The sequence below is a fragment of the Gymnoscopelus braueri genome (assembly GCF_963280865.1).
Source record: "Gymnoscopelus braueri genome assembly, chromosome: 14".
Taxonomy (NCBI): domain Eukaryota; kingdom Metazoa; phylum Chordata; class Actinopteri; order Myctophiformes; family Myctophidae; genus Gymnoscopelus; species Gymnoscopelus braueri.
This window is the reverse complement of record NC_137619.1, coordinates 6,876,001-6,903,274: the sequence shown is the minus strand read 5'-3', so window position 1 is coordinate 6,903,274 and position 27,274 is coordinate 6,876,001. Positions and strand designations below refer to the sequence as shown.

At 43.3% G+C, this 27,274-nt stretch overlaps 1 protein-coding gene across 4 annotated transcripts in view; it reads left to right on the top strand.

The window, feature by feature from the left end:
- The window catches only part of cdh11 (cadherin 11, type 2, OB-cadherin (osteoblast)), a 77,391-nt gene extending 66,005 nt beyond the window's left edge, over positions 1 to 11,386 (top strand). The window contains exons 13-16 of one of the 4 annotated variants that reach the window (XR_013934416.1): positions 1,898 to 2,149; positions 6,008 to 6,159; positions 6,486 to 7,021; positions 7,115 to 11,386. Coding sequence is in view for 1 of the 4 variants with exons in the window: in XM_080449091.1 (XP_080305217.1) it covers positions 1,898 to 2,149; positions 6,008 to 6,159; positions 6,486 to 6,854 (773 nt within the window). In the remaining 3 variants the exon portion in view is untranslated. Of the gene's footprint in view, positions 1 to 1,897; positions 2,150 to 6,007; positions 6,160 to 6,485 lie in introns of all 4 variants that reach the window. The other 3 variants (XR_013934417.1, XR_013934418.1, XM_080449091.1) reach the window with 3 other exon arrangements.
- Positions 11,387 to 27,274: the final 15,888 nt, after the last annotated feature.

Sequence of the window (27,274 nt, the reverse complement as noted above, 5' to 3'; positions counted from 1 at the left end):
AAATGTGTGGAATAAATATTAAGTTTCAACAATTCTGTCAACTAAGAATTACATCATAGCCTGCGACACACGTTTCGGCACGGTGCCAGCCAGGCATGTAAATAAACCGGTGGGTGTGTGGTTCACTGCTATGCTATGGATTCTAAAGTTAAAAAAAGAAAGATAGCTGAGGAAAACAGAGGATTTAACAGTTCGTGGACAGAGGCATTTGCTTTCATTGCCACTTCAGATGGATTTCCTGAATGTTTGCTCTGCAATGAAAAGTTATAGTAAGTCCTGTGGTACTCGCTGATCCTGCTCATTGTTGCCAGGTCTGATTATTATAAGCGACTTTGGGCTTGTTTTCCTGTAAAGTTGCTTGTAAATATTCAGTTGCTGGTTGCTTTTCTTTTGGCTTGTTTCTGAAATGTAGTTAGTTATTTGGGCTTGCTTTCAAGATTAAATATTGTTTGCGGCTCCAGACATATTTTGTATGCATTTTTTTGGTCCAAAATGGCTCTTTAAACATCTAGGGTTGCCGACCCCTGCTCTAAGCTGTGATCAAAAGTACAGCCGACCTCGAGAATGAACACCTCCCTATGGTTTTCATTAACAACGATGACATCAGCATCAAATGTTAGAGAACACAGAATCATCATTACACAGGCTAAACATGCTCGGCTTCACAGTAGAATGCTTATACAGCATGATGGAGGACCTGAAAATAGAAGAGATATCTTTTGATGTCAAATCCACTATTCTTTCATGCCTACTTATGTAGAGTCCCCTGTATACATGGCACCCATTTAAGATGTGGGACATGGTTTCAGCTATTTGTTCATGACCATGATGTATACAGTGAGGAGCATGGTTGCCTGGAAACCAGATGGAGAGGTTAAGTTTAGATGGTAAAACCTGCAACCTCGCTTTCAGAGTGAAGACAACAATGCATTCGTCTAAAGCAAAACAAATTAACACAGAGTGAGAGACAGAATGGTCCTCAGCAGGGAGACATGCAGTTCTCCTTTGCAGCCTCAGCTCAGTCCAGTGTTGTCGCTGCCTTTGCTGTTGTGCCCATGTGCCCATAAGAGGCGACCTCGGGCATTAGTCAGTGGGAGATGGTGTTCTGTTCCACACACAGTCATACTGTAGATGCTCTGACAGAGATACTGGAGTCAGATATAAAGTCCTCCGAGACAGCCATCGCCTCAGAGTTAGACCCTACCCACTTCAAGGTAACATCAGCCCAACAGCACAGATCCTTTAAGTCCGGCCAGTCTGACCACACACCGAAGCCGGGGGAGAGACTGTCTAGCTTTCCACTAAGTTTCCTCCTGAAGCCTAGGAAGCTAGGATCCGAGCCACATGCCAGGGGGACCTTACGTCGTTTTACACACACACACACACACACACACACACACACACACACACACACACACACACACACACACACACACACACACACACACACACACACACACACACACACACACACACACACACACACACACACACACACACACACACACACACACACACACACACGGCTCTGGAATCTGTTTCTCTATTTCTTCTTTTTTGAGGCACAGATGAAAATGATTCAAGTTCAGCATAATCTATTTTATTATAAAGACCAACAGTGCCGAAAATATATAAAATATAATACAATTATATAAAATATAATACAATTATATAAAATATAACGCTCATTTAACTGAATAACATCATTTAGATTAGCATATATTACACCTGTATCACTATCTTTCATCCCTGACTGTTGTTAATGACATATAAAAACATACAATATTCATAACCTGACCATAGTAAAAGAGAGAGAGAGAGAGAGAGAGAGAGAGAGAGAGAGAGATCTATCCATCATTCAGTGTATGTAATCTCTCTATGTCAAATGTGTCCACAGACAGCACAGCGTCGGTGCAGGTTCTCCGTAAAGGCTTCCTGCGCTCCACTCAGGACGTCTTCCATCTTCCCATCGAGATCAACGACAACGGCTTCCCCGCCATGAGCTCCACCCAGACGCTGACTATCAGGGTGTGTTCCTGTGACCGCCATGACACCCTGCTGTCCTGCAACGTGGAGCCTTACGTCCTGCCGGCGGGCCTGAGCACCGGAGCTTTGATCGCCATCCTTGCCTGTATCGTCATTCTACTGGGTAAGACCTGATCTATACTAGCCTGGTAACCCCCCCCCCCCCCCTTCCAGAAATCTCATTTGCATTTGCCGATAGGCTAGTCCACATTGGGTGTGGCCTGAGGGCTTATCTGGGCGTTTCTGCGTCGTCCACAAAATGGACTAGCCTATCAGCGTCCTCACGATTGATTGCGAACGTTGGCCAATCAGGTGGAACCCGAGTGAACCCGAATGGAGCCGAGTGCAGCCGAACGAAAGCGAACGGCGACCATTAAAAATGTGTCAGCCCACAGCCAAAAAGCCAAACAGGCCCTCATGCCAGACTCACTGGATTTCCGGAGGGGGGGCTTTATCAGGCTAGATCTATACTAGTATCTGTATAGTCATTCTACTGGTAAGAACTGATCTATACTGGTATCTCTATAGTCATTCTACTGGGTAAGATATGTTCCTAATAAGGTGTTCATAAGGGGTATAAGGGAGTATAAGGCATTAACCTTCAGTAGAATATCAGTGGATTGTCCAAGCATAGTTACTGAGAATAGGGGCTCATTTGTCAGGTGTGAAATGGTTTCAGGTGTGAATTGGTCTCATTTCACACCTGGCAAATCAGACACGTCAATGTGGGACAAAAATAATAAAATACTTTACAGGGAAAGATCAGGAAAAGTGAAGATGAACGTAAAGAAGTCAGATGTCGTGTCTAAAACTAAACGATTTCAGATGACTAAAATATGACTACAACTAAATTTTATTTAATTAAAAAGACTGTGTCTAAGACTGCATCAAAAGTTTCGGTCGAAAACACATTTTGAATTATTCAAATGCTAATCACTCATAATAATATATATATATGCTCGCATTCTGGTGAATATTCTGTGGTGAGTCAGGAATTAGTTGCAGAAAATGAAGAAACTGGTTCTAACCAGAACTCCCAGCAGTAAAACTGGATCCACGAAAACACACATTTCCCCAGAGAAATCATGTCTTCACACAAATACAAATACTAATAAAAATATAAGCCTGGATTTCTGGAAGAAAAAAAGGGCTGGTTCCATCATAAAGTGGAACGGCGCGGAAGCAAATGAATGGACCAGTTCCATCATTTTCACACCCCACCCCTCGTTTGTGGTCCAAATGATCTTAAAATAACAGCCTGAGGCTTAAAAGATACGTATACAGGCTTTAATCTGTGTGTTGGGTGTGGCTAGACAGAGCTTCCTGCGTCCCGGTGTCGTCATTGTACTAAATCTACTGCGTAAAAGCAGCAAAACCCACATAGGTTTACTGGCTTGAGAAAGAGAGTGTGAAGCCTGTGATCCTAGTTTACTGAGACATTACACTGTCTCTCTGTATTCTATGATCATATAGTTTACTGAGACACTACACGGTCTCTCTGTATTCTATGATCCTATAGTTTACTGAGACACTACACTGTCTCTCTGTATTATTTGATCCTATAGTTTACTGAGACACTACACTGTCTCTCTGTATTATATGATCCTATAGTTTACTGAGACACTAAACTGTCTCTCTGTATTCTATGATCCTATAGTTTACTGAGACACTACACTGTCTCTCTGTATTCTATGATCCTATAGTTTACTGAGACACTACACTGTCTCTCTACATTCTCGGGGGATTTTTTTTTAAATTATATGATATACTATATTTATTTATTGTTATTTTTCTCACAGAATCAAACGTTTTATGGTCATGAATCACCACGATCCTGGATGGCTTGATTCTAGGCTTAAAATAGTTGATATACATATTTTTGGAAATCTCTATGGGAAAAATGAATGGGGTCTGGAACGATGGAACCAGAAAATGGCCGCCACTGCTATGCCATATAGTGTGGCTCGTACAAACATTTGTGAAAAATGGTCTTTTAAAAAAGAATATGGCAGTGTATAGCTGGAAGTGATTGTTGTAAAAAGCATGTTTCTCTGTCTCCCTGTTATAACATTTGTTTAATGATTCTGTTGTATTGTTGGAAAAGTATTAATAAGAGTGTGTGACTAAATATTAATTACATTGGATCCATTAGAACACAGGTTTCATCTTTTATTCTGAAAAGTACGAGTTTTTGGACATATGAGGTTTTGCAAGCAGACCAGCAGCTGCTCTATTTAACGACTCTGTTCTCTGGGGAAGAAGAACAAAACAAACATGTAACTGTGTTTCTTTGTCATAAACTATCAGGTCTTCAGGTTTATCTTAGTTTTGTCCCACTTTGTTTCCCTGTTCGTCATCATGTTGTTGTCGGGCAGAAACCTCTTAACTCCATATTTAAACTGTTTGTGTTTTGCTGGGGAATTAACGTCCTACTTGATCACACTACAGACTACAGCATCACACAACAACATCAAAGGTAGCAGCAACATCAAAGGTAGCAGATCTACAAGATCAAAACGCGGTGCGAAGCAACGCGTTTTGATCTTGTAGATCTGCTACCTTTTGATGTTGTTGAACAGTGGTGGAAAGTAACTAAGTACATTTACTTAAGTACTGTTCTTAAGTAAAACATTTAGGTATTTGTACTTGACTTGAGTATTTCCAATTTCCAATACTCTTACTTCTACTCCCCTACATCTCAGAGGCAAATATTGTACTTCACTACAACTATTTTAAAACTTTAGTTACTAGTTACTTTTCAGGTAGAAATTATTACATTATAAGACATACATTAACAACTTCAGCCCTATTTTATACCTAGGCTATTTGAAAATAGCCGATCTACAAGCTCACAACGCGTGAGTCAAGTACATTTTGAATTCTGGACCTTTACTTGTAACAGAGTATTTCTATATTGCAGTATTGGTACTTTTACTTAAGTAAAGAATTTGAGTACAGCTTTTGAATTTGAATCCAGGAAAGACACAGTTTTTGTACCATAAGAGGTTTCCAGCCGACAGAGACAATCAGTGTTTATTCTCCTTTCCTTCCTCTGAAGTGCTGAGCGTTACAGCAGCAGCATCGCCTCAAAAGGTTTCCATCTATCACTGTGTCCTCTGTGGAATACAGGCTGCATGTCTGAGCCAAAGGGCACAAAGCACCACAGCACACCACTTCTCACACAACACCCCCCCCCCCTCCATGCTCTGATTAAATACTGTGCTCAATGAACAGCATTTAGTGATCCGTCATTATCTGTGTGTGTGTGTGTGTGTGTGTGTGTGTGTGTGTGTGTGTGTGTGTGTGTGTGTGTGTGTGTGTGTGTGTGTGTGTGTGTGTGTGTGTGTGTGTTTCCCATGCACAACTACAGTAGAATGTGAGACGTACACATTATGAGGAGTGGGAACATTACAGCTATAGTGGTGTTTATTCCTATGAGCATGTTGTTATTGTTTTATCTATATTTACATATTCCCTGCCAGGTATTCATTAATTCATTATGTAGCTTCTGCCAGGATGTTTTACCTTATATTGACGATCTCTGCAGAGCCACGGGAGCCGTGATATGCGCGTGGATGTAAACAAAGCAAAGATGGGCGATGCGGGAGGGTTTGATCTCTACACCAGAGAAAGTAAAGTTTTACAGCGATCGTCCATTTTCTCCCGGTCGTCTGTTGAATAACAGCCGTTTTCACCAAAAAAGAGAAAGGGGTGTTTTTCTAAAACTCATAAAGAAGGAGCGGACGGGAGTGTCATTCTTTGGGATGATGACACATCTGTCCATTCCTTCTTTCAGGGTCCTAGGATCATTCCTAACTTGCGTTAGAGCGCCCTCTTGTGGATTTTGTTTCTTTTTTTTTCAAGACAGAGATCTCCGTCAATGGCAGGGAATGTGTTAATGTGTTGTTATTGTTTTATCTATATTTACAGGTATCGTAGTTTTATTCATGTATTAATGTATTGTTATTGTTTTATCATACAGGTATCGTAGTGTTATTCGTGGCTCTGCGGCGGCAGCATAAGATCCCGCTCATCGTTCTGGAGGATGATGACATCAGAGAAAACATCATCACCTACGATGACGAGGGAGGAGGAGAGGAAGACACCGAAGCCTTCGACATCGCTACGCTACAGGTAGGCTACGCTACAATACAGGTAGGCTACGCTACACGTAGGCTACGCTACAGGTAGCATGAAGTACCTGTCCATCACCACTGGGTGGTGCATTACCCGTCCATCACCACTAGGTGGTTCATTACCTGTTTACCACCACTGGGTGGTGCAGTGACATGTGTGTAATAACTGGATGGGGGGCCAGTGTAATACCGAACCTATGAGGGTTAAAAAAAACTAGATTGTGAGAAAAAAGTAACAAACAAATAATAATAAAGGTAATAATGATAATGATAATGATAATGATAATGATAATTATAATGATAATTGTTCGTTTCTGTGTTCAGAACCCGGACGGCGCCAACGGCTTCCTGCCCAGGAAGGATATCAAACCGGAGCTGCAGTACCCGTTGAGGCCCGGCGGGGGGCGCCACCCGGCCGCCAACAGCGTGGACGTGGACGACTTCATCAAGTCGCGCATCGCTGAGGCGGACGGCGACCCCACGGCCCCGCCCTACGACTCCATCCAGATCTACGGCTACGAGGGGCGGGGCTCGGTGGCCGGCTCGCTCAGCTCCCTGGAGTCGGTCACCACGGAGTCGGACCTGGACTACGACTACCTGCAGAGCTGGGGGCCGCGGTTCAAACGCCTGGCCGACCTGTACGGGACCAAAGACCTGGACGGGACTGACCTGGACGACGGGGACGACTCTTAACACCCCCCACCCCCCATCCACCACCAGCCCCCCCCCATTCCCCCGATCAAGTTCCCCAAAAGTTGAAGATGAAGCCCCGCCCCCCGGCCCCCCCCCCCCTGATTTCCCTAACGTCACCAACCTGTCGACAGAAATCACCGATATCAGCTATCAGCCTGGGTTCAGAAGTCTCTTAACAGGACTAGTCTGGGTTCAGAAGTCTCTTAACAGGACTAGTCTGGGTTCAGAAGTCTCTAACAGGACTAGTCTGAGTTCACAAGTCTCTTAACAGGACTAGCCTGGGTTCAGAAGTCTCTTAACAGGACTAGTCTGGGTCCAGAAGTCTCTTAACAGGACTAGCCTGGGTCCAGAAGTCTCTTAACAGGACTAGTCTGGGTCCAGAAGTCTCTTAACAGGACTAGCCTGGGTTCAGAAGTCTCTTAACAGGACTAGTCTGGGTTCGCAGAAGGTGGGCGTGAGCCCATTTCCTTTTCCCGGTTCATTTCCCCATAGCTTCATTTGATTGGCTCGTTTTTGATTGATCGCTGTCGAGCACCAATCAACCAAAGCTGTGGGGAAAATTAGCAGGAAACAGGTAATAGCGCCACCTTCTGGAAGCTCCGGGACTTACAGTTTTACACACAGCCCCAAGATGATTGGTTAACGTTCTGGAACCTGTGATTGGACGACATTCCAATACGTTTTTTTCCCTTCCTATAATCTCCCGTGACCCCGCCCCAAAGCCACTCCCCTCTCTCTTCCTCTCTTGTCATAAAGACGTAAGAATTGTTCTGACGGGGAAACTAGAATGTCTGGTTGAACGTCGGTTGTTGGAGAAAATAATAGTTTTCTATCTCAGTGGTTCTCAAACCTTTATTTTAATTTCATGGACGTTGACAACTCTGAGAGTGTGCAAAAGGAATCATTTTGTTCCTTTTGCACACGTCAGAGTTACAGACCCTGTAAGGGTTCCATTTGAAGCCCTGCGGGTCCCTGGACCTCACTTTGAGAACCACTGTCCTATTGGTTTATTAGAGGTAGTTTAACCTGTCCGTGGACTGGATTCACTTATCTCCTAAACGTTGGTCAGGGTCTTATTCCCTTAACGTGGTCTTTAGAGGGTCTCATCCCCTGAAGGGTGGTCTTTAGAGGGGCCGGTAGGCCGGTTAGTCGTTGTGTATGAAGAGTAAACAGAGAGATACTAAGAAAGAACTGCAGTGGGGGGAGGATCTCATATGTTATTTGATGTTTTAAGAAGAAGGAACTCATTGGCTGGAGCCCAATGAAACGTGACATCTGATTGGCTGCCTGGGAGCCGGGAGCTTTGAGCAGGTTAAAAACGCAAAATGTCTACTCCATGTTTGTCGTGGTGTGTCGGACATACATACAGACGGACGGATGGACGGACGGACAGACAGACAGACAGACAAACATACAGACTCTGGGTTGTTGATACTGTGAAGTGGTGGCCTTATAATAAATAGACAACAACTCAAGAGATAAACAAACAAACAACAATATGGCAGTTAGAGTATGACTGCTAGAAAGCTAGCTAGCTAGCTAGCTAGCTAGCTAGCTAACGCCCTGTAGCATTAGCTGGATAAAAATCAAAGACTGAATCCAACTTGGATGATGAAGAAGAAAAGGAAAGAAAACAGAAACAATTAAGGAAGAGAAAAAAAAACCTGTGGATGACTTTTTTTTGTTTCGTTATTTCACCGTTTCGGTAAAAAACGATGACACACGAGAATATAACCCCCCCCCCCCCCCCCCCCCGCCCCATCCATCGCACTGGGGCCACCTCCCACAACCACGCCCCCCCATAAGTCCACACTAATCGATCACGTTCCCAAACAGAATCCACCGACCGATAGAAGGTCATGTTTTCTCCCGAGTGTTCACCGATGATGATGTTCAATCACGATAAACCTGTGAGCTTAAAAAAACACATTAAAAAAAAACATTTAAAAAAAATATCGCCTTAAACTTAAAAGGATATTTCACTTTCAAACATGTTTGAGGTCATTATAGCGTGTTTCACCCAAGACAGTTTGCTACAAGTTGCTTGATTCAGTATTTATATATTTGATATACATTCTATCAGACACGCCCCCTTCCTGCCAGAGTTAAAACATCGCCTATAGCTGCTTTTGCCAGCGATTCCGAGCCTTTTTACTAACCTCATTGAATATTTTTCTTCACAAAGATCCCCCAGCCGATCGTTATAAAAGACATAACCGAGTCTCGTAGAATCGGAGAAAAACATTTGTGCCACCGCGATACTCCATTCCATAGTTGTGGGCAGTTGAATGTGGGTTGTTTTCGCCAAAAAGCAACAGAAAGCAGAAATCCTTTAACATTAGATCGGACGGGGCTGGGGTTGTTGTGATCGAATTATAACTGGGTCTACTGTTCTCCAGATCACTCAAAGGTTGGTGAACAGCGCCCTCTAGCGTAAACCATTGAAAACACCACACACTCGTCAACTCGTCATTGGCAGTGTGGACCTCAGGCCAACAGTGGCAGTCAATGAGTTAAAATAGAGTTTGTATAGGAAGGGGGCGTGTCTGATAAAATATCTAAATACTGAATGGAGCAACTTAAAAGCTGTCTGGGGTGAAACACAAAAGCTGGAGTAGACGTTAAAATGACCCCAAACATGTTTGAAAGTGAAATGTCCCTTTAATGGACACTATTGCAACGCAGTGCATTGTTTTGTTTTGTCCTGTTTTATTTTTATTTTTATTTTTTCTCTCTACCTTTGCTTTCTTTTTATAACTTGAAAACGTATTACCCCCAAAGCAAACTTACTATCCACGTCTAGGTATATGTACAGAGCACTGTGCAGATAACTATGTATATGTACAGAGCACTGTGCAGATATCTATCCACGTCTAGGTATATGTACAGAGCACTGTGCAGATAACTATATATATATATGTACAGAGCACTGTGCGGATATGTTTATGTACAGAGCACTGTGCAGATAACTATGTACAGAGCACTGTGCAGATATCTATCCACGTCTAGGTATATGTACAGAGCACTGTGCAGATAACTATGTATATGTACAGAGCACTGTGCAGATATCTATCCACGTCTAGGTATATGTACAGAGCACTGTGCAGATAACTATATATATTTGTACAGAGCACTGTGCAGATATGTTTATGTACAGAGCACTGTGCAGATATGCCGTATATATCTAGGTATATATCTAGGTATATATCTAGGTATATATCTAGGTATATATCTAGGTATATATCTAGGTATGTATCTATCTAGTTATCTATCTAGGTATATATCTAGATATATATCTAGGTATATATCTAGGTATATATATATATAGGTATATATATATATATAGGTATATGTACAGAGCACTGTGCAGATATGCCGTATATATCTTTGAGGATGCAACTTGCGCCTCCTCGTGCACTCTCCTCGTGCACTCTCCACACGAGCTAAAAAATGTGTTTGTTCTTCGGCACGTACGTGAGTGTTGTTGTCTTGTTTTTTTGTTTTTTTCCCGACGCAGCAGCGCCATGTTGACGGCGACGCGTGTTGCATCAACGCGTGTCGCTGTTAACAGGCGTTGAAAAACGTCGGGGAGAAAAAGAGAAGAGAAGGACAAAGAAATGAACACAAGATGTCGTGTTTTCCCCCCGAAACCCGCATTCACTAATATGCCGACGACGTCACGCTTTTTTCAAGAGTGTAGTTTTTTGTTCAATCTTTTTTTATTGTTATTATATTATGATGATTATTGGTTTTTATTATTATTATTATTATTATGGAAATAATTGTTATTTCTTTGGACGCAGCTACACTGGGACAGAAATGTATCTGATATTTTAAGAGAGACAAGAGCTGATCTTTTCTGTTCTGATCCACCCTGTGAGAATTCACTCAGGAATCCAGAGGATCCCAGTAGGATCCTTTAGGATTTTAACCATTCTGGTTCCCTTTAATCATTACCATAGAGGGTTCCAAATGGACCCTTACAGATCTGTAACTCAGAGAGTGTACAAATGGAACCAAATGGACCCAAAAGGGTCCATTTGTACACTCTCAGAGTTATGGTGGTGTTTGGTTCTGGAAACGGTTCCAAAAATCTCAACGATCCGGTTCCTCCGGCTCCGGATCTCAACCCTAGATCTGATTGGACAGCTGCCAGGAGATCAGATCTGAGCCAATCAAACAAAAATGCCGGTAACAGATTTCCGTCCCGGTGTAAACGTGACCGTTTTCTCATTATTTCGGCGTTGGTAAGGTTTTTTTCCTGCGGAGAACGCCTCCTTTTTATCTTGTCGAGTTTTATGGTACCGATTTGTACAATTTTAAAAGTTCTTATTTTTAGTATACATGCAGAATATTCCAGTTATTACGATGAAAAACATGTTAAGATAAGATGAAAAAATGAACAAAAAAAAGTTGCAGCATCACACTATTATATTTTCTGAACATTACGTACTGTTGCTTTACTATGAGCTTCAATCTAGAAGCCAAAAAAATAAAAAAAACTTTTAAATAAATGCTCTTTTTATAAAACATGGAACTGTGTGTGTTTTACATTTATCAGTATTATTATTATTATTATTGTTTAAATGTGTGTTGTACATGTATTATTACCACATCAAAGGAACTGAACACATTAAACACGGCGGGCATTTTATTCTTTTGACTTCGGAGCATGTGTGTGTGTGTGTGTGTGTGTGTGTGTGTGTGTGTGTGTGTGTGTGTGTGTGTGTGTGTGTGTGTGTGTGTGTGTGTGTGTGTATGTGTGTGCGTGTGTGTGTGTGTGTGTGTGTGTGTGTGTGTGTGTGTGTGTGCGTGCGTGCGTGCGTGCGTGCGTGCGTGCGTGCGTGCGTGCGTGCGTGCGTGCGTGCGTGTGTGCGTGTGTGTTTGTGTGCGCGTGTGTGCGTGTGTGTGCAGTGGTGGAAAAAGTACTCAAATGTTTTACTTAAAAGTAAAAGTATCAATACTGCAGTGTAGAAATGCTCTGTTACAAGTAAAAGTCCGGTAATCTATATTTACTTGAGTAAAAGTACAAAAGTATTGGCGTCAAAATATAAAAAGTATTCATTGTGCAGAATGTCCCATTTCACAAGTTCAAAAGGTATAAAAAACTTTGAAAATAGTAGATCTACAAGCTCACAATGTGTCACACGATGCATTGTGAGCTTGTAGATCGGCTATTTTCAAATGGTCTAAATGTGTATAGGGCTGAGGTGGTTAATGTATGTTTTGTGATAATAATCTAAATCTACAAAGTAAATAATTGTAGTGGAGTAAAAGTACAGTATTTACCAGGCTCTGAGATGTAATGGAGTAGAATTAAAAGTATAGAAAATTGGAATTACTCCAGTAAAGTAAAAGTACCTCAAAATTGTACTTAAGTAAATGTAGTTTACTAATGAAGGCTCTGTTCCATTTAGTCTAGCACAGTGGTTCTCAAACCTTTAAATTCAAGGACCCCCATAACTCTGAGAGTATTATTATTACACATTTTAAAACTCTAAAGGCGGTTACACACCGGCGAATGTGCGAATATACGCAAAATTCGGACTCGTTCCGAATAATTAAAAGACGCTTTTTCGCTTCGCTTTTCCGCTTTTTCGCGCCATGTACGCTTGCATTGACTTTATAAGGTTTTAAAAAAAAGCGTATTATTCGCACGAAAAAATCGCCCCGGTGTGTAAGGACCTTAAGAGTTACAGACCCGTAAGGGTCCATATGGAACCCCCTCAAGGACCCATGAGGGTCCCTGGACCACACTTTGAGACCCACTGGTGTAGCAGAGTGTTTCCAGTGAGTCAACACCCTGACTCTGTTTGAGCAGAATGGAACAGAGCCTTCATTAATATCATTGTAACAACCAGAATGGAACAGAGCCTTCATTAGTATCACTGTAACAACCAGAATGGAACAGGGCCTTCATTAGTATCATTGGTAACACCTGTGAAGAAAGTAAGGAAGAGGACCAGTTTATTTACAACAGAGCTGCTGTGCATAGAGCTTTAGTGATGTTGTTTTTCACAGATACAGCTTTGTGTCTTCCATCTGAAAGTAACGTCCTGGTTTGTGCCTCAATGCAGTTCAGACCAACTTAAATATTATGTCCTATAGTTAAATTGTGATTTTATTTGTGATTTAGAAAAAAACTGTTGAGCCTCAGACGGTTTAGCGTGTATTTTACAGCCAAGACGTGGAGGAAGAATTTACATTTTGTCTGGGCATGCACAGCCCAGCTTGTAGAGCGGCTATTTCCACTATATGTGAAACACTTTGAAGGCAAATTAAATATGTCCGTCATGTCTTTATACATTTAAATTCTTTAGCATATCTGCCATGTGCAACCTTTGTTTATGAAGCCTAAAAGAAATATGATTTTTATTACGTATTATGTTCCCCAATGTTCAAAGCCAAAATCACAATGATATCTTTAATCACAATTATTTGTTATGGTAACAGCTCTAAGGAAATGTGACACGGAACGCTGCGAGGCATTGTGAGCTTATAGATCTGCTATTTTCAGCAAAGAGGTTTGGTGTAGAGGGGAAAAAGAACGGACCAAGTACAGAGCCAAAGGTGAAGTTTACTTAAGTATTGATGGTTTAAGTGGTTAAATGTCTGAAATACACAAAGAACATTAATTGACTCACTGATGAGAGTCTAAGAAGCTATGAAATCTATGATGGGGGGGTCCCTGCTCCCTCTCTCTCTCAGCTAAGGGGTCCCTGCTCCCTCTCTCTCTCTCAGCTAGGGGGTCCCTGCTTCATCTGTCTCTCAGCTAAGGGGTCCCTGCTTCATCTCTCTTTCAGCTAAGGGGTCCCTGCTTCATCTGTCTTTCAGCTAAGGGGTCCCTGCTTCATCTGTCTCTCAGCTAAGGGGGTCCCTGCTTCATCTGTCTTTCAGCTAAGGGGTCCCTGCTTCATCTCTCTCTCAGCTAAGGGGTCCTGCTTCATCTCTCTAACAGCTAAGGGGTCCCTGCTTCATCTCTCTCTCTGTTAAGGGGTCCCTGCTTCATCTCTCTAACAGCTAAGGGGTCCCTGCTTCATCTCTCTCTCTGTTAAGGGGTCCCTGCTTCATCTCTCTAACAGCTAAGGGGTCCCTGCTTCATCTCGCTCTCTGCTAAGGGGTCCCTGCTTCATCTCTCTCTCAGCTAAGGGGTTCCTGCTTCATCTCTCTCTCAGCTAAGGGGTTCCTGCTTCATCTCTCTCTCAGCTAAGGGGTCCCTGCTTTATCTGTCTCTCAGCTAAGGGGTCCCTGCTTCATCTCTCTAACAGCTAAGGGGTCCTTGCTTCATCTCTCTCTCTCAGCTAAGGGGTCCCTGCTTCATCTCTCTCTCAGCTAAGGGGTCCCTGCTTCATCTCTCTCTCTGCTAAGGGGTCCTTGGTGTGAAAACCCTTGAGGACCCCTGTTGTAGAACATGTGTTAGTGTGTTTAATGACTGCTGTAGCTGCAGCAGAATTCTGCAAATCCATTCTCTGCATCCAACAGAAAACACTAAACAGTAAACAGCAGAAAACATGCAGAGCAGAATTAGGACGATAGACCCATAGACATTGACATGTTAGAACAACCTAAACTTTAGGTCTTGTTATGGAGCGTGTCTGGTTCACGTTCCTTTAGGTCCTAAAGGAGCGTGCAGCAGACACGCTCCATAACAAGACCCTCAAACACACACGCACGCACACACACACACACACACACACACACACACACACAAACACACACACACACACACACACACACACACACACACACACACACACACACACACACACACACACACACACACATACACATACACCCCCCCCCCCCCAGAGAGATGTTCACTCAGCCAGATGGTTCTGGGACTCTCTGCACAAACACAAGCACAGCCACCAGACAGAAAACCCACTGGACTAAACCAGTTATAAAAAAACATAAAGAAAGCAGCTTACACACTGGAAAGAATCAACCCAAAAACACAGCAAAACAGAATGCTATTTAGCTCTAAACAGAGAATACACAGTGGCAGAATACCTTAGCACTGTGACTGATTTAAAACTAAAGAAAACGTTGACTATGTACAGACTCAGTGAACACAGTCTTGCGATCGAGAAAGGACGCCATAATGTAGGATTATCTTTGGGAATCGCAGCCTGAAAAAGTTGTAAAATACTGGTCTATATCTAACGCCCGGGATTCGAACCCGGGATTCGAACCCGGGTCTCTCACGTCAAAAGACGACAGTGCGTGCCAATCGCGTAGTTCTACGCAAACCTAAATAATTGCGCAGCGTGCCAGTCGCGTAGTTCTACGCGAAGTGGTCTTTTTTTATTTATTTTTCTCGCAGTGACACATTTCATTGTAGGCCTCCCTTGCAGTGACACATTTCATTGTAGCACACCGGAAACGGAAATTAATCGAAGATTTTCGTTCCCATCCGCCGCCGCTCTAAAGCTTCCGCTAATCCGCCATTATCTCGGTTGTTGTTTTTCTCCACGCTGAACGCTGTTTAATAGAAACTGCGACTTCTGCAAAATGCAGACGATCGTTGATTGAAAATTTCTTCTCTGGGCCACTCACACAGCTACCCTGTGTGTCTACAAACAGTTGAACGTGCGATCTTAAGGTATTTAGCGAGGTCTGTGGTGAGGTGAAAACAACTAAAAATAAAAAATAAATCGCTGGCACTGGTGACTACATTATGATATTAAACTCTGGCATGGAATGTGTTAAGCCAAAGGAAATTTCCTAGGGGTAGATATTATATTTGTATGAGGTTGTGAACCACTCTACTACATATAGCTTAGCAACCTAGGCTGGCTATCCCTGATGCTGTGTGATCACAATCTATTCAATAAAACTCTGTCAATCCTTCACACTTCTGGAATTCATGCATCCATTCATGCTGAGCTCACAGTTACCAAGTGTAGCCCCCCCCCCCCCCAACTTTTTATTGGATGAGGTCTATGATGTGTTGATAGAAACATACAATCTTAATGACATCTTGAGTGAGTTTTTTTTGTCTGCAAAGTGAGAGCGATATTTTATTCACAATTTATCCTTCTTAGATCAGAATAAAGATTATAACATTAATGACACTATAAATAATTATCTTCACGTACACACACACACACACACACACACACACACACACACACACACACACACACACACACACACACACACACACACACACACACACACACACACACACACACACACACCCACACACACAATAATTTTGATTATGATTATTTTTGAAAAACTATGCTTCATGAAATATCTAATTTCACCACAATTGAACAGATCAGATTTATATTATTATGATTCATCCATTTCAATACAGAATTCATAAAAGAACAGAGAAAACTGTTGCGCCCTTCTTTGTCCTTTGCTAACGGTTGGCTGCAGGTGCGGTGGTCTCAAAAATATAGAGAGGAAAACTGGCAAAACGAGACTCGCTCACTGCAAAAAAGATTTAAGGAAAACTCCTTAAGAGAGACTTTAAGAAAATATCTTTTCTTTATTTTAAATGCTCATAGTGCTCTGTGCTCAAAGTGGATTAAAAAGCAAACGTTTCGGTCCTGGGACCTTCGTCAGTGGTCCCAGGACCACTGACGGAGGTCGCAATCATTCATAAATGGTGTCCATTCATTAGATTCTCCACCTGGCTCTTGGCTTCAATGCATTCCATCGAACTTCAGGCTCCAGTTTGCCTCCCAGTGTCGGACCAAATAAGTGACATAGATGTCCTTTCCTTCTTTACATGACTTTGAAAAAAACAAAACAAAGGACTACAATAGAGACGCCATCTTTGTACAGTCAAATTATGGTAAAAGCTAATGAAACGTGGGTAGGAATATATCATATCATATAATCTTATAAGACTTAGCACTGACGAAGGTCCCAGGACCGAAACATTTGCTTTTTAATCCACTTTGAGCACAGAGCACTATGAGCATTTAAAATAAAGAAAAGATATTTTCTGAAAGTCTCTCTAAGGAGTTTTCTTTAAATGTTTTTTTGCAGTGAGCGAGTCTCGTTTTGCCAGTTTCCCAATACAGAATTCATTCCATGTGTTCCATCAGTGTAACAAAATAAAAGCCTGACGCACCTTCAAGCTTCAAGCTCTCAGATCCTTTAAAAACGATAGTGTCATATTTTAAAATATAATAATATTAAATAATATATTAAAAGATTTAAAAGATATTCAGTGGTGAAGGCGAGCCGTCATAATGATGCTAATGATGTGAACACTGAATTATTATCAGCTGCAACATGAATGGGCAAATATTCATTCATTACTTCAATTTATGAAAAAACTAAACCATGGAGTTTGGGGTCAAAAGCTTGTTTCAATACAATGCTGTCTCACCCTCAAAAGGCTGTCACCCCCAAAAGGCTGTCTCACCCCTAAAAGGCTATCTCACCCCTAAAAGGCTGTCTCACCCCTAAAAGGCTGTCTCACTCTCAAAAGGCTGTCTCACCCCTAAAAGGCTGTCTCACCCCTAAAAGGCTGTCTCACTCTCAAAAGGCTGTCTCACCCCTAAAAGGCTGTCTCACCCCTAAAAGGCTGTCTCACTCTCAAAAGGCTGTCTCACTCCTAAAAGGCTGTCTCACCCCTAAAAGGCATATTGTGGCATGACTCTGAGGAAGGTCGAAAGACCGAAATGTCAGGCACTGTATGCTTGCACCTAAATAAAAAAGGCTTAAAATGTCCGTGTTGCTCCAACGTTGATCTCTTCGGCATATTGTGACTTCTTGGGACAAATGTGACCAAACATCAAACTGTGACTTGAAGGGGGGGGGGGGGGGGTAAGGCACACGTTGACTTTTGGGGAATATGAGTTACGATTCTGTCCCTGTCGGGGCATAACTCGGACGGCTCTGAGTGGGCTCAAGTGGACTTTGCAACCTTCGGCACGGCCGACTTGCTCAGCATTGCCTCCCGTGGCTCAAGTCCGCTTGAGACGGTGCCTCGTTTTAAAAACGTTGAGAACTGGACTTCCTCATTCCTGGAGAGCGGAAGAGCCCGGGAAGTCACCGTTTGACTGGAAGGGTTAGACGTTTGGTCAATAAGTCACATTATGACTTTTGGGGAAGAGACAGCGTGAGCCTTGATTACACCTGTCAGTAAAATAATATTACGTTGCCCCAAGTTTGATTCCAGGCCTGGACAGCGATGTGTCGCATATGACCGGTCCTAGTGTCCATTTCACGGGGGAAATGTAATCGTCAATGGCAGTTTCCCTTTTCTTTTCTTTTTTTAATGATGATTTTTCACTTGCTTTTGCTATTGTTTACATCACATTGTTTACATTACATCTTTATCTTCCAACCTGTTGAATAGTGACACGCCCACTTTGGTTGCCAGTTTAGGGCAAGAAAAAACGTCTTTTTTTAGTTCTAAACCAATTCATTTTCGAAACTCTGAACTTAACCATTTCAACCCCCGCTGGAAAAGGGGCGTGCCAGTGTCTCATTGGTGACACCTGCTTACCAGTGTCATCATCATTTCAACTCATCGTGTCTACTCACTCCTTGTCTCATTTATAGAATCAATTCAAGGTTCCTCAGCTCTACAGGTACTATACCTGTTGTCATGGTGATACCTAAGACTATAGTCTGCCAACACCACTGCCTCAGCTCTTTGAAGGACCCCCCCCCCTTAAAGGTGTTTAGACTTCCAGGACCCCCCATAAAGAGATATTTCACCTTCAAACATGTCTGGGGTCATTTTAACGTCAGACCTTTAAGTTTCACCCCAGACAGTTGTTAAACTGCACATGCACGCACAGGCGCACACACACACACACACACACACACACACACACACACACACACACACACACACACACACACACACACACAGTGCATTTTACTCTCTCTCTGTCTCCCTCTCTCTCCATTTGGGTTGAAAAGATTTTGTGTAGCAGAATGGCGACTCCCACAAGACTCATGAGAGTGTGTGTGTGTGTGTGTGTGTGTGTGTGTGTGTGTGTGTGTGTGTGTGTGTGTGTGTGTGTGTGTGTGTAGCAGAATGCAGACTCTCAGAGGTATTTAAGGATTCAAATAAGATGGAGAGGACACAAGGTCAACACACAGTGTGTTGGAGCGTGTGTATTATAGATGCAATATTTAACTCTCTCAGGTACAGACATGTGCGTGCGTGCGTGCGTGCGTGCGTGCGTGCGTGCGTGCGTGCGTGCGTGCCTGCCTGCCTGCCTGCCTGCCTGCCTGCCTGCCTGCGTGCGTGCGTGCGTGCGTGCGTGCGTGCGTGCGTGCGTGCGTGCGTGCGTGCGTGCGTGCGTGCGTGCGTGCGTGCGTGCGTGCGTGCGTGCGTGCGTGGTGAAGCAGAGAGATGATTACATTAGGTCTGTTATGAGTTAAAAAAAAATCTAATTTCCTCATGTATTAAAAACTGTCTGTTTTGATCGCCCTTGTGTTTGTTCTGTCTCTCTCTCGCTCTCCCAGTGGGGGGGAGAGAGAGAGAGAGAGAGAGAGAGAGAGAGAGAGAGAGAGAGAGAGAGAGAGAGAGAGAGGGGGAACACAAACAGGTGCTACTTCAAGTTCACCTCTCTCTCTCTCTATTTATTGCGTATTCAAGGTTAGTGCGCATGTATTTGATTTGTTAAAGTTGTAGTTTTTGGGACTAGGTGTAGGTTTGAATTATTTATACTGCATATTGGTCCCAAGGACTCTGGGATGAGAAGAAATACACACGCACGCACGCACGCACACACACGCACACACACACACACACACTCACACGCGCACACGCACACGCACACGCACACGCACACACGTTTTTATCATTGTTTTTTTTTGTTTTTAACTGATTTCTTATACATTTTTATTTATTTATTTAATTCAATCTTCAGACTCAGGAAGATCCATATCACTATTAAAAGCACAACACAATAAAATGACAGAAAGGTCGGTACCCCAACACTAACAAACACATAAACCTGTAGATAAGGTTATGTAGCAGAGCAGAGCAGGTGGTTTGGTAGGAGATGTTTGTTTGGTGGGTACCCCAACACTAACAAACATCTGGCTTGCATTGGAGCTTCTTGGAGCTCTCAGCAGCCTCATACAGTCACTATAACAGCCTCATACAGTCACTATAACAGCCTCATACAGTCACTATAACAGCCTCATACAGTCACTATAACAGCCTCATACAGTCACTATAACAGCCTCACACAGTCACTATAACAGCCTCATACAGTCACTATAACAGCCTCATACAGTCACTATAACAGCCTCATACAGTCACTATAACAGCCTCACACAGTCACTATAACAGCCTCATACAGTCACTATAACAGCCTCACACAGTCACTATAACAGCCTCATACAGTCACTATAACAGCCTCATACAGTCACTATAACAGCCTCATACAGTCACTATAACAGCCTCATACAGTCACTATAACAGCCTCATACAGTCACTATAACAGCCTCATACAGTCACTATAACAGCCTCACACAGTCACTATAACAGCCTCATACAGTCACTATAACAGCCTCACACAGTCACTATAACAGCCTCACACAGTCACTATAACAGCCTCACACAGTCACTATAACAGCCTCATACAGTCACTATAACAGCCTCACACAATCACTATAACAGCCTCATAAGTCACTATAACAGCCTCATAAGTCACTATAACAGCCTCATACAGTCACTATAACAGCCTCATACAGTCACTATAACAGCCTCACACAGTCACTATAACAGCCTCATACAGTCACTATAACAGCCTCATACAGTCACTATAACAGCCTCATACAGTCACTATAAGAGCCTCATACAGTCACTATAACAGCCTCATACAGTCAATATAACAGCCTCATACAGTCATTATAACAGCCTCATACAGTCATTATAAGCCACTGTGAGTCGTCTGATGCTGCCATGTCTGTAGCGATAACGCAGGGGGGCAGTCAGTATACAGATGTGTACTAAAGGATCTAAAGAGAGAGATCTTCACAGGTACAGAGCACATGCTATATTTGCGACACAGCATGTTTGCTTGGACATTAAAATGTGCCGCGGTCTATAGATATCCTTGTCATCTGAAAGGTCATTTGAGATAATATGGTAATCTCACTGCACACACTAAGGGCAGTGCCAGAGAGATAGAAGTCAGGAAAGGTTGATTGTCTGTCTACCCTACTTGGGACAATCATGACCTTACTCTTTTTAGCGTATTTTATATTAAAATCAAAACTGTGAGCATATCCTCAGTAGCTGTTGGAGACCGGCACTATACGGACAAAAAATTACCAACACATCCGCATACATCAGGTGATTAATTAACGAGTCACTAACTCTACACCCTGTACCACATGCATTTAAAATCAATGACAAATCATTCATATGAATGTTAAAAAGAAAAGGACACCAAAGGTCACATGAAAGGGAGCAGAGGTTGAATTCCACCATTTCACTCTCATGGTCTGGTGACAATATATACCAGAACACTCTGACTAGGAAACTAGGAACCCCTCTTTGTGACAATTAAATAAATATCTAGTTTTCTTTTTTATTTTAATTTTTATCCTACGATTTTGCGGAGGAGAGAACACGCCCCCAGCGCCCACAGCATCCCCGGCGGGAATCGAACCCAGGACCTTCTAGCTGTGAGGCGACCGACTGCGCCACCGTGCCCCCCCCCCCCCAAAAAAAACGTCTCATTTCATGATTAATGCAGTTCACTAGAAGCATCAATAAAATATACAAATATAACAAGGGATATTCGATACTGACTTTTTTTTACCAATATCCAATATTCCGATATTGTCCAACTCCTAGAGTAGGTGGCCAGTGACTTTGACCAGTTTCACTTTCAAAACCTTTGCATCATGCATGTCACACAAACAGAATTCATTTTGTTGATATAACAAGTTTGTTCAAATAGAGTCCTATATCCACAAATCCACCATTTAACTTCCACAATCCACATTATCACATTATCAAAACCAATGGTGTTGTGTGCCGCATTCTGTTTGTGTGACATGCATGATGCAAAGGTTTTGAAAGTGAAACTGGTCAAAGTCACTGGCCACCTACTGTAATTTCCGATACTGATATATGCAGGCTTTTTTGGGAAGTGCTGGGGGGGACAAATCTATTTTGTTATCAACCTTTCTGCAACACACTCTTGCTAGATCTAGCGACAGTAAACATAGGACGTTTGCGAGATCTGTCGTCAGATAACGACCATTTGGGTACAAATTTTCCTCAAGTGGCTAAAATTGGGATGGCGGAACTTCCTAAATATCCACCATCATTGGCCTGCTCTTCAACCAGACAACATTTTCACGTTAAAAACACTGATGTTGGCCTAAAAGCAACCACAGGTATAGCACCCCAAATACCTGATCCAACCCTACAACCCCTCCTGCTCTCTCCGATCAGTTAACACAGGAATGCTGTCTGACCCTTCTCTAAAACGCTCCATACGTCCTAGACTCTTCTCTCTTCTCTAAAACACCCTGGACAACGCTCCTTATGTCCTGGACTCTTCTCCCTTCTCTAAAACACGGGTGTGTGGGATGGCAGTGGCTCAGGGGTGGAGTGGCCGGTAGATCGGCCGGCTGGCTAGGACAACTATGTAATAATCACACCGCGATGATATCGCAGCATATGTACACAGGACGTAATTATCTCATAAACCATATAAATATAATTTATGAATTAATTACAATACAAGTAAGACGCGCGAACGCGGTAAGCGAACGCAAAAAAAGAAAAAAAAGAATGAAAAAAAAGAATGAAAAAAAAGTAACCAATAATTTTTTTTTTTTTTTTTTTTAATCTGCGTTAAAAGGAGCATCTTAGAAAAATACAAATTCACAAAAAAAAAACTTGGAATGTTTTTGAACAATTCAACAAAGTGTTTGAAGTGCCTGTTTCACCCACTTCCGGGGGGCGGAGCCAAAATCCGAGCCCGATGTATTTGTTCGTAGACCCCCACTTAGGGGGGGTAGAAAAAGTTTGGGAGCGATTCGGGCACTTTTCATTTAACATGGGGTTTCAATGGGGAGTTTTTAGGAGCCTTCTCCGGGGCGTGGCTTCCGGGGGAAGGGGCGGGCTTAAACGCAACCTTGACAGGTGTGTTCAGTTTTCAAAGACCTTTCATTTGATGTATGGTACGTCTAAATTGGACATTTACTTATCTCAGAGGAGCTGCACACAGGCAGTGCACACAGAGATACAGACAGAGAGACAGAGACACAACCCAAGCAGGGTTACATAGTAAGCTCCACTTGGTCGGAGGCGCGGCTTCGCCGCGCCTCCTCCCGCGTTCGCAATAATAAAACATCCTGGACAACGCTCCACACGTCCTAGACTCTTCTCTCTTCTCTAAAACACCCTGAACAACGCTCCACACGTCCTAAACTCGTCTCCCTTCTCTAAAACACCCTGGACAACGCTCCACACGTCCTAGACTCTTCTCTCTTCTCTAAAACACCCTGGACAACGCTCCACACGTCCTAAACTCGTCTCCCTTCTCTAAAACACCCTGGACAACGCTCCACACGTCCTAAACTCGTCTCCCTTCTCTAAAACACCCTGGACAACGCTCCACACGTCCTAAACTCGTCTCCCTTCTCTAAAACACCCTGGACAACGCTCCACACGTCCTAAACTCGTCTCCCTTCTCTAAAACACCCTGGACAACGCTCCACACGTCCTAGACTCTTCTCTCTTCTCTAAAACACCCTGGACAACGCTCCACATGTCCTACACTCTTCTCCCTGACTCATTATACCGTGTTTAAAGGGTTAACAGTGATTGTGCTTCCCGCTACCTCACTTCCTGTTCTTCATCACCTTCTCCACTCCTCCTTCATCCTTCACTCCATCTATCAATCTTTCTCTCTTCCTATTTCATCACACCCCCAACCCCACACTCCCCCCCTACACACACACACACACACACACACACACACACACACACACACTCACACACACACACACACAACCCACCCCCCCCCCTCCCACACACACACACACACACACACACACACACACACACACACACACACACACACACACACACACACACACACACACTCTCTCTCGCTCTCTCCCTGTCATTCTTTGTATCTCTCTGTCAGATAATTAGTTGATGGCGAGTGTGTGCGTGTATGTGTGTGCGTGTGCGTGTGCGTGTGCGTGTGTGTGTGTGTGTGTGTTATTCCAGGTTGACTGAAGGCTGATTAGTTTTTAATCATGAAGTGACACTCGAGTAAACAGGGAAATACACCCCCCCAGAGGAGGTGTGTGTGTGTGTGTGTGTGTGTGTGTGTGTGTGTGTGTGTGTGTGTGTGTGTGTGTGTGTGTGTGTGTGTGTGTGTGTGTGTGTGTGTGTGTGTGTGTGTGTGTGTGTGTGTGTGTGTGTGTGTGAGAGAGAGAGAGAGAGAGAGAGAGAGAGAGAGAGAGAGAGAGAGAGAATAATGGATGTCCTTGAGAGTGAATCACATTACCAGACTCAGTTATCATCTGTTGGGTGGAAACCTCATACGTCTATATAACTATATATAGTTATATAGACATATGGGTCTCAGGCCTATCCACACGTTTCACCTGAGTCTGGTGGGTCCCAGTTACATTAATTAGGGTGTCAATTATGGGCATCACTTCCCGTTGTCAGTCATTCAATACATGTGAGGGATCAAATCAGTCAGACAGAGATCTAAAAGGATCACATTATTCTGTTTGCTAACTGTACAAGATCTCCCTCCACACAGCTGATTCATAATCAATGCATGATATTATCAAGTCACTTAAGAACCATTTAATCTCCATGTAGAGATGCAGGTTCACAGCAGCAACAGCAGCCAGTCAGAATGAAACACAGGACAGGAGATTATGTATATATATACAGACAGACAGACAGACAGACAGACAGACAGACAGACAGACAGACAGACAGACAGACAGACAGACAGATAGATAGATAGATAGATAGATAGATAGATAGATAGATAGATAGATAGATAGATAGATAGATAGATAGATAGATAGATAGATATACACACACACACACACACACACACACACACACACACACACACACACACACACACACACACACACACACACACACACACACACACACATACATACACATACATACATATTAGGCTACTCCTAAGAGCAGGTGTCATTGATTATTATTTAGAATCAGCTGTCTGGAGGTAGGTCTTGTACAGTTAGTAAACAGAATAATGTGAGCCTTTTAGATCTCTGTCTGACTGATTTGATCACATGTATTGAATGACTGACAACAGGAAGTGACGCCCATCATTCACACACGGCCTCATGGGACACTGGACCCTGGTGGATAAATGTTTACCTGCCTCCATGTCCTCTCCTTTCTCCCCCAGGTTGAGTTTTTTGTAAAAGTTTTTACATTTTTGGTCATATTTTTTAGACATTTTTTGTATGTTTTTTTGGTCATTTTGTTCAGCTACAATATTGCAGTCATGAAATAGAAACAGTAAACTCCATCAGACAGAACATGTCTCAGAGGACAGCCACAGCCAGGCTGCTGGACAAATTAATTACAAATCTTTTGTAGTGTTTCTGCATCCAAAGCATCTGGACCATTCAGCGGGTTTTCATCCAGTTCTGGTGGAAGCCCAGAGGTCCAAACCACAAGATTAAAATGAGACCCTTCTAATGACCCTGGAGACATTACCTATTCAACGCCACAACGCAGCTTGTTTTATAAAAAACTAAACATGTTCTTTTCTAAGTGGCGAGGCGGATGCTTAAGCTGATTGAAAATGGCTCTGTGCTCCTGAGTGTGTGTGTGTGTGTGTGTGTGTGTGTGTGTGTGTGTGTGTGTGTGTGTGTGTGTGTGTGTGTGTGTGAGAGAGAGAGAGAGAGAGGGGGGGGGGGGGGTGAATACAAGGCTTCAACCAGACAGCAGTGATAGTAAAAAGGCCTTCATTCAAAAGATGTATTGAGTATAATTAGTAAAGTCTTTTTTGGCATCCAAATATGGATCTGTTGGGGGGGTTCCACAGCTTGGGAGCCAGGAGGGTCTGGGATGCTCTAAGCGACAGTGTTGACACACACACACACACACACACACACACACACACACACACACACACACACACACACACACACACACACACACACACACACACACACACACACACACACGGTGGGACACCCGTCCTGCCATGTGACGACAGGTGAAAATAAATGACGATGGCTGTGCGTGCGTGCGTGCGTGCGTGCGTGCGTGCGTGCGTGCGTGCGTGCGTGCGTGCGTGCGTGCGTGCGTGCGTGCGTGCGTGCGTGCGTGCGTGCGTGCGTGCGTGCGTGCGTGTGTGAGTGAGTGAGTGAGTGAGTGAATGCGTGTGTGTGTGTGTGTGTGTGTGTGTGTGTGTGTGTGTGTGCGTGAGTGAGTGAGTGCGCACGTGCGCACAAGTACAGTACATCTGGACACATGGACTTAAGGAGCTTCAACACAATGATTTTAACCCATTAAGACCTGGAACTGTGTCATTTTTAGATTTGAGCTAAAAAGCTTTATTTTACACTTTGGCTTTTCAAAAATAACAGATATATAAGCTCGTAGCGCGGCACCGAGTGCCGCGCTACGAGCTTGTAGATCTGCAATTTTTTTTAAGTCGTGAAAATGTGTGCAAATATATATATATTTTTAAAGCGAATATTTAAATACTAAATACTTAAATCTTTGCTTCTGGGGGGTCCCTGGAACGAAATATTTTGATGGGGGTCTGCGGCCAAATACATATAATTTTGGGGGTCCTTGACATGAAAAAGTTTGAGCACCACTGATATAGAAACATAAGTTTTTCAGAATACTGTTGGGATTTAGGAGACATGTAGAATCGGCTTCAGGTCTTAAAGGGTTAATGGTTGAAAACATCTGTATAAAGTGAGGTTCACTAAGCTCCTCCCCATATCACCAAGCCCCTCCCCCACATGTAGAGTGAGGTTCACTAAGCTCCTCCCCACATAACCAAGCCCCTCCCCCACGTGTAGAGTGAGGTTCACTAGGCTCCTCCCCACAACACCAAGCCCCTCCCCCACAAGTGGAGTGAGTTTCACTAAGCTCCTCCCCACATCGCCAAGCCCCTCCCCCACATGTAGAGTGAGGTTCACTAAGCTCCTCCCCACATCACCAAGCCCCTCCCCCACATGTAGAGTAAGGTTCACTAAGCTCCTCCCCACATCACCAAGCCCCTCCCCCACATGCAGAGTGAGGTTCACTAAGCTCCTCCCCACATGTAGAATGAGGTTCACAAAGCTCCTCCCCACATCACCAAGCTCCTCCCCCACATGTAGAGTGAGGTTCACTAAGCTCCTCCCCCATGTAGAGTGAGGTTTACTAAGCTCCTCCCACATCACTAAGCTCCTCCCACATCAATAAGCTCCTCTCA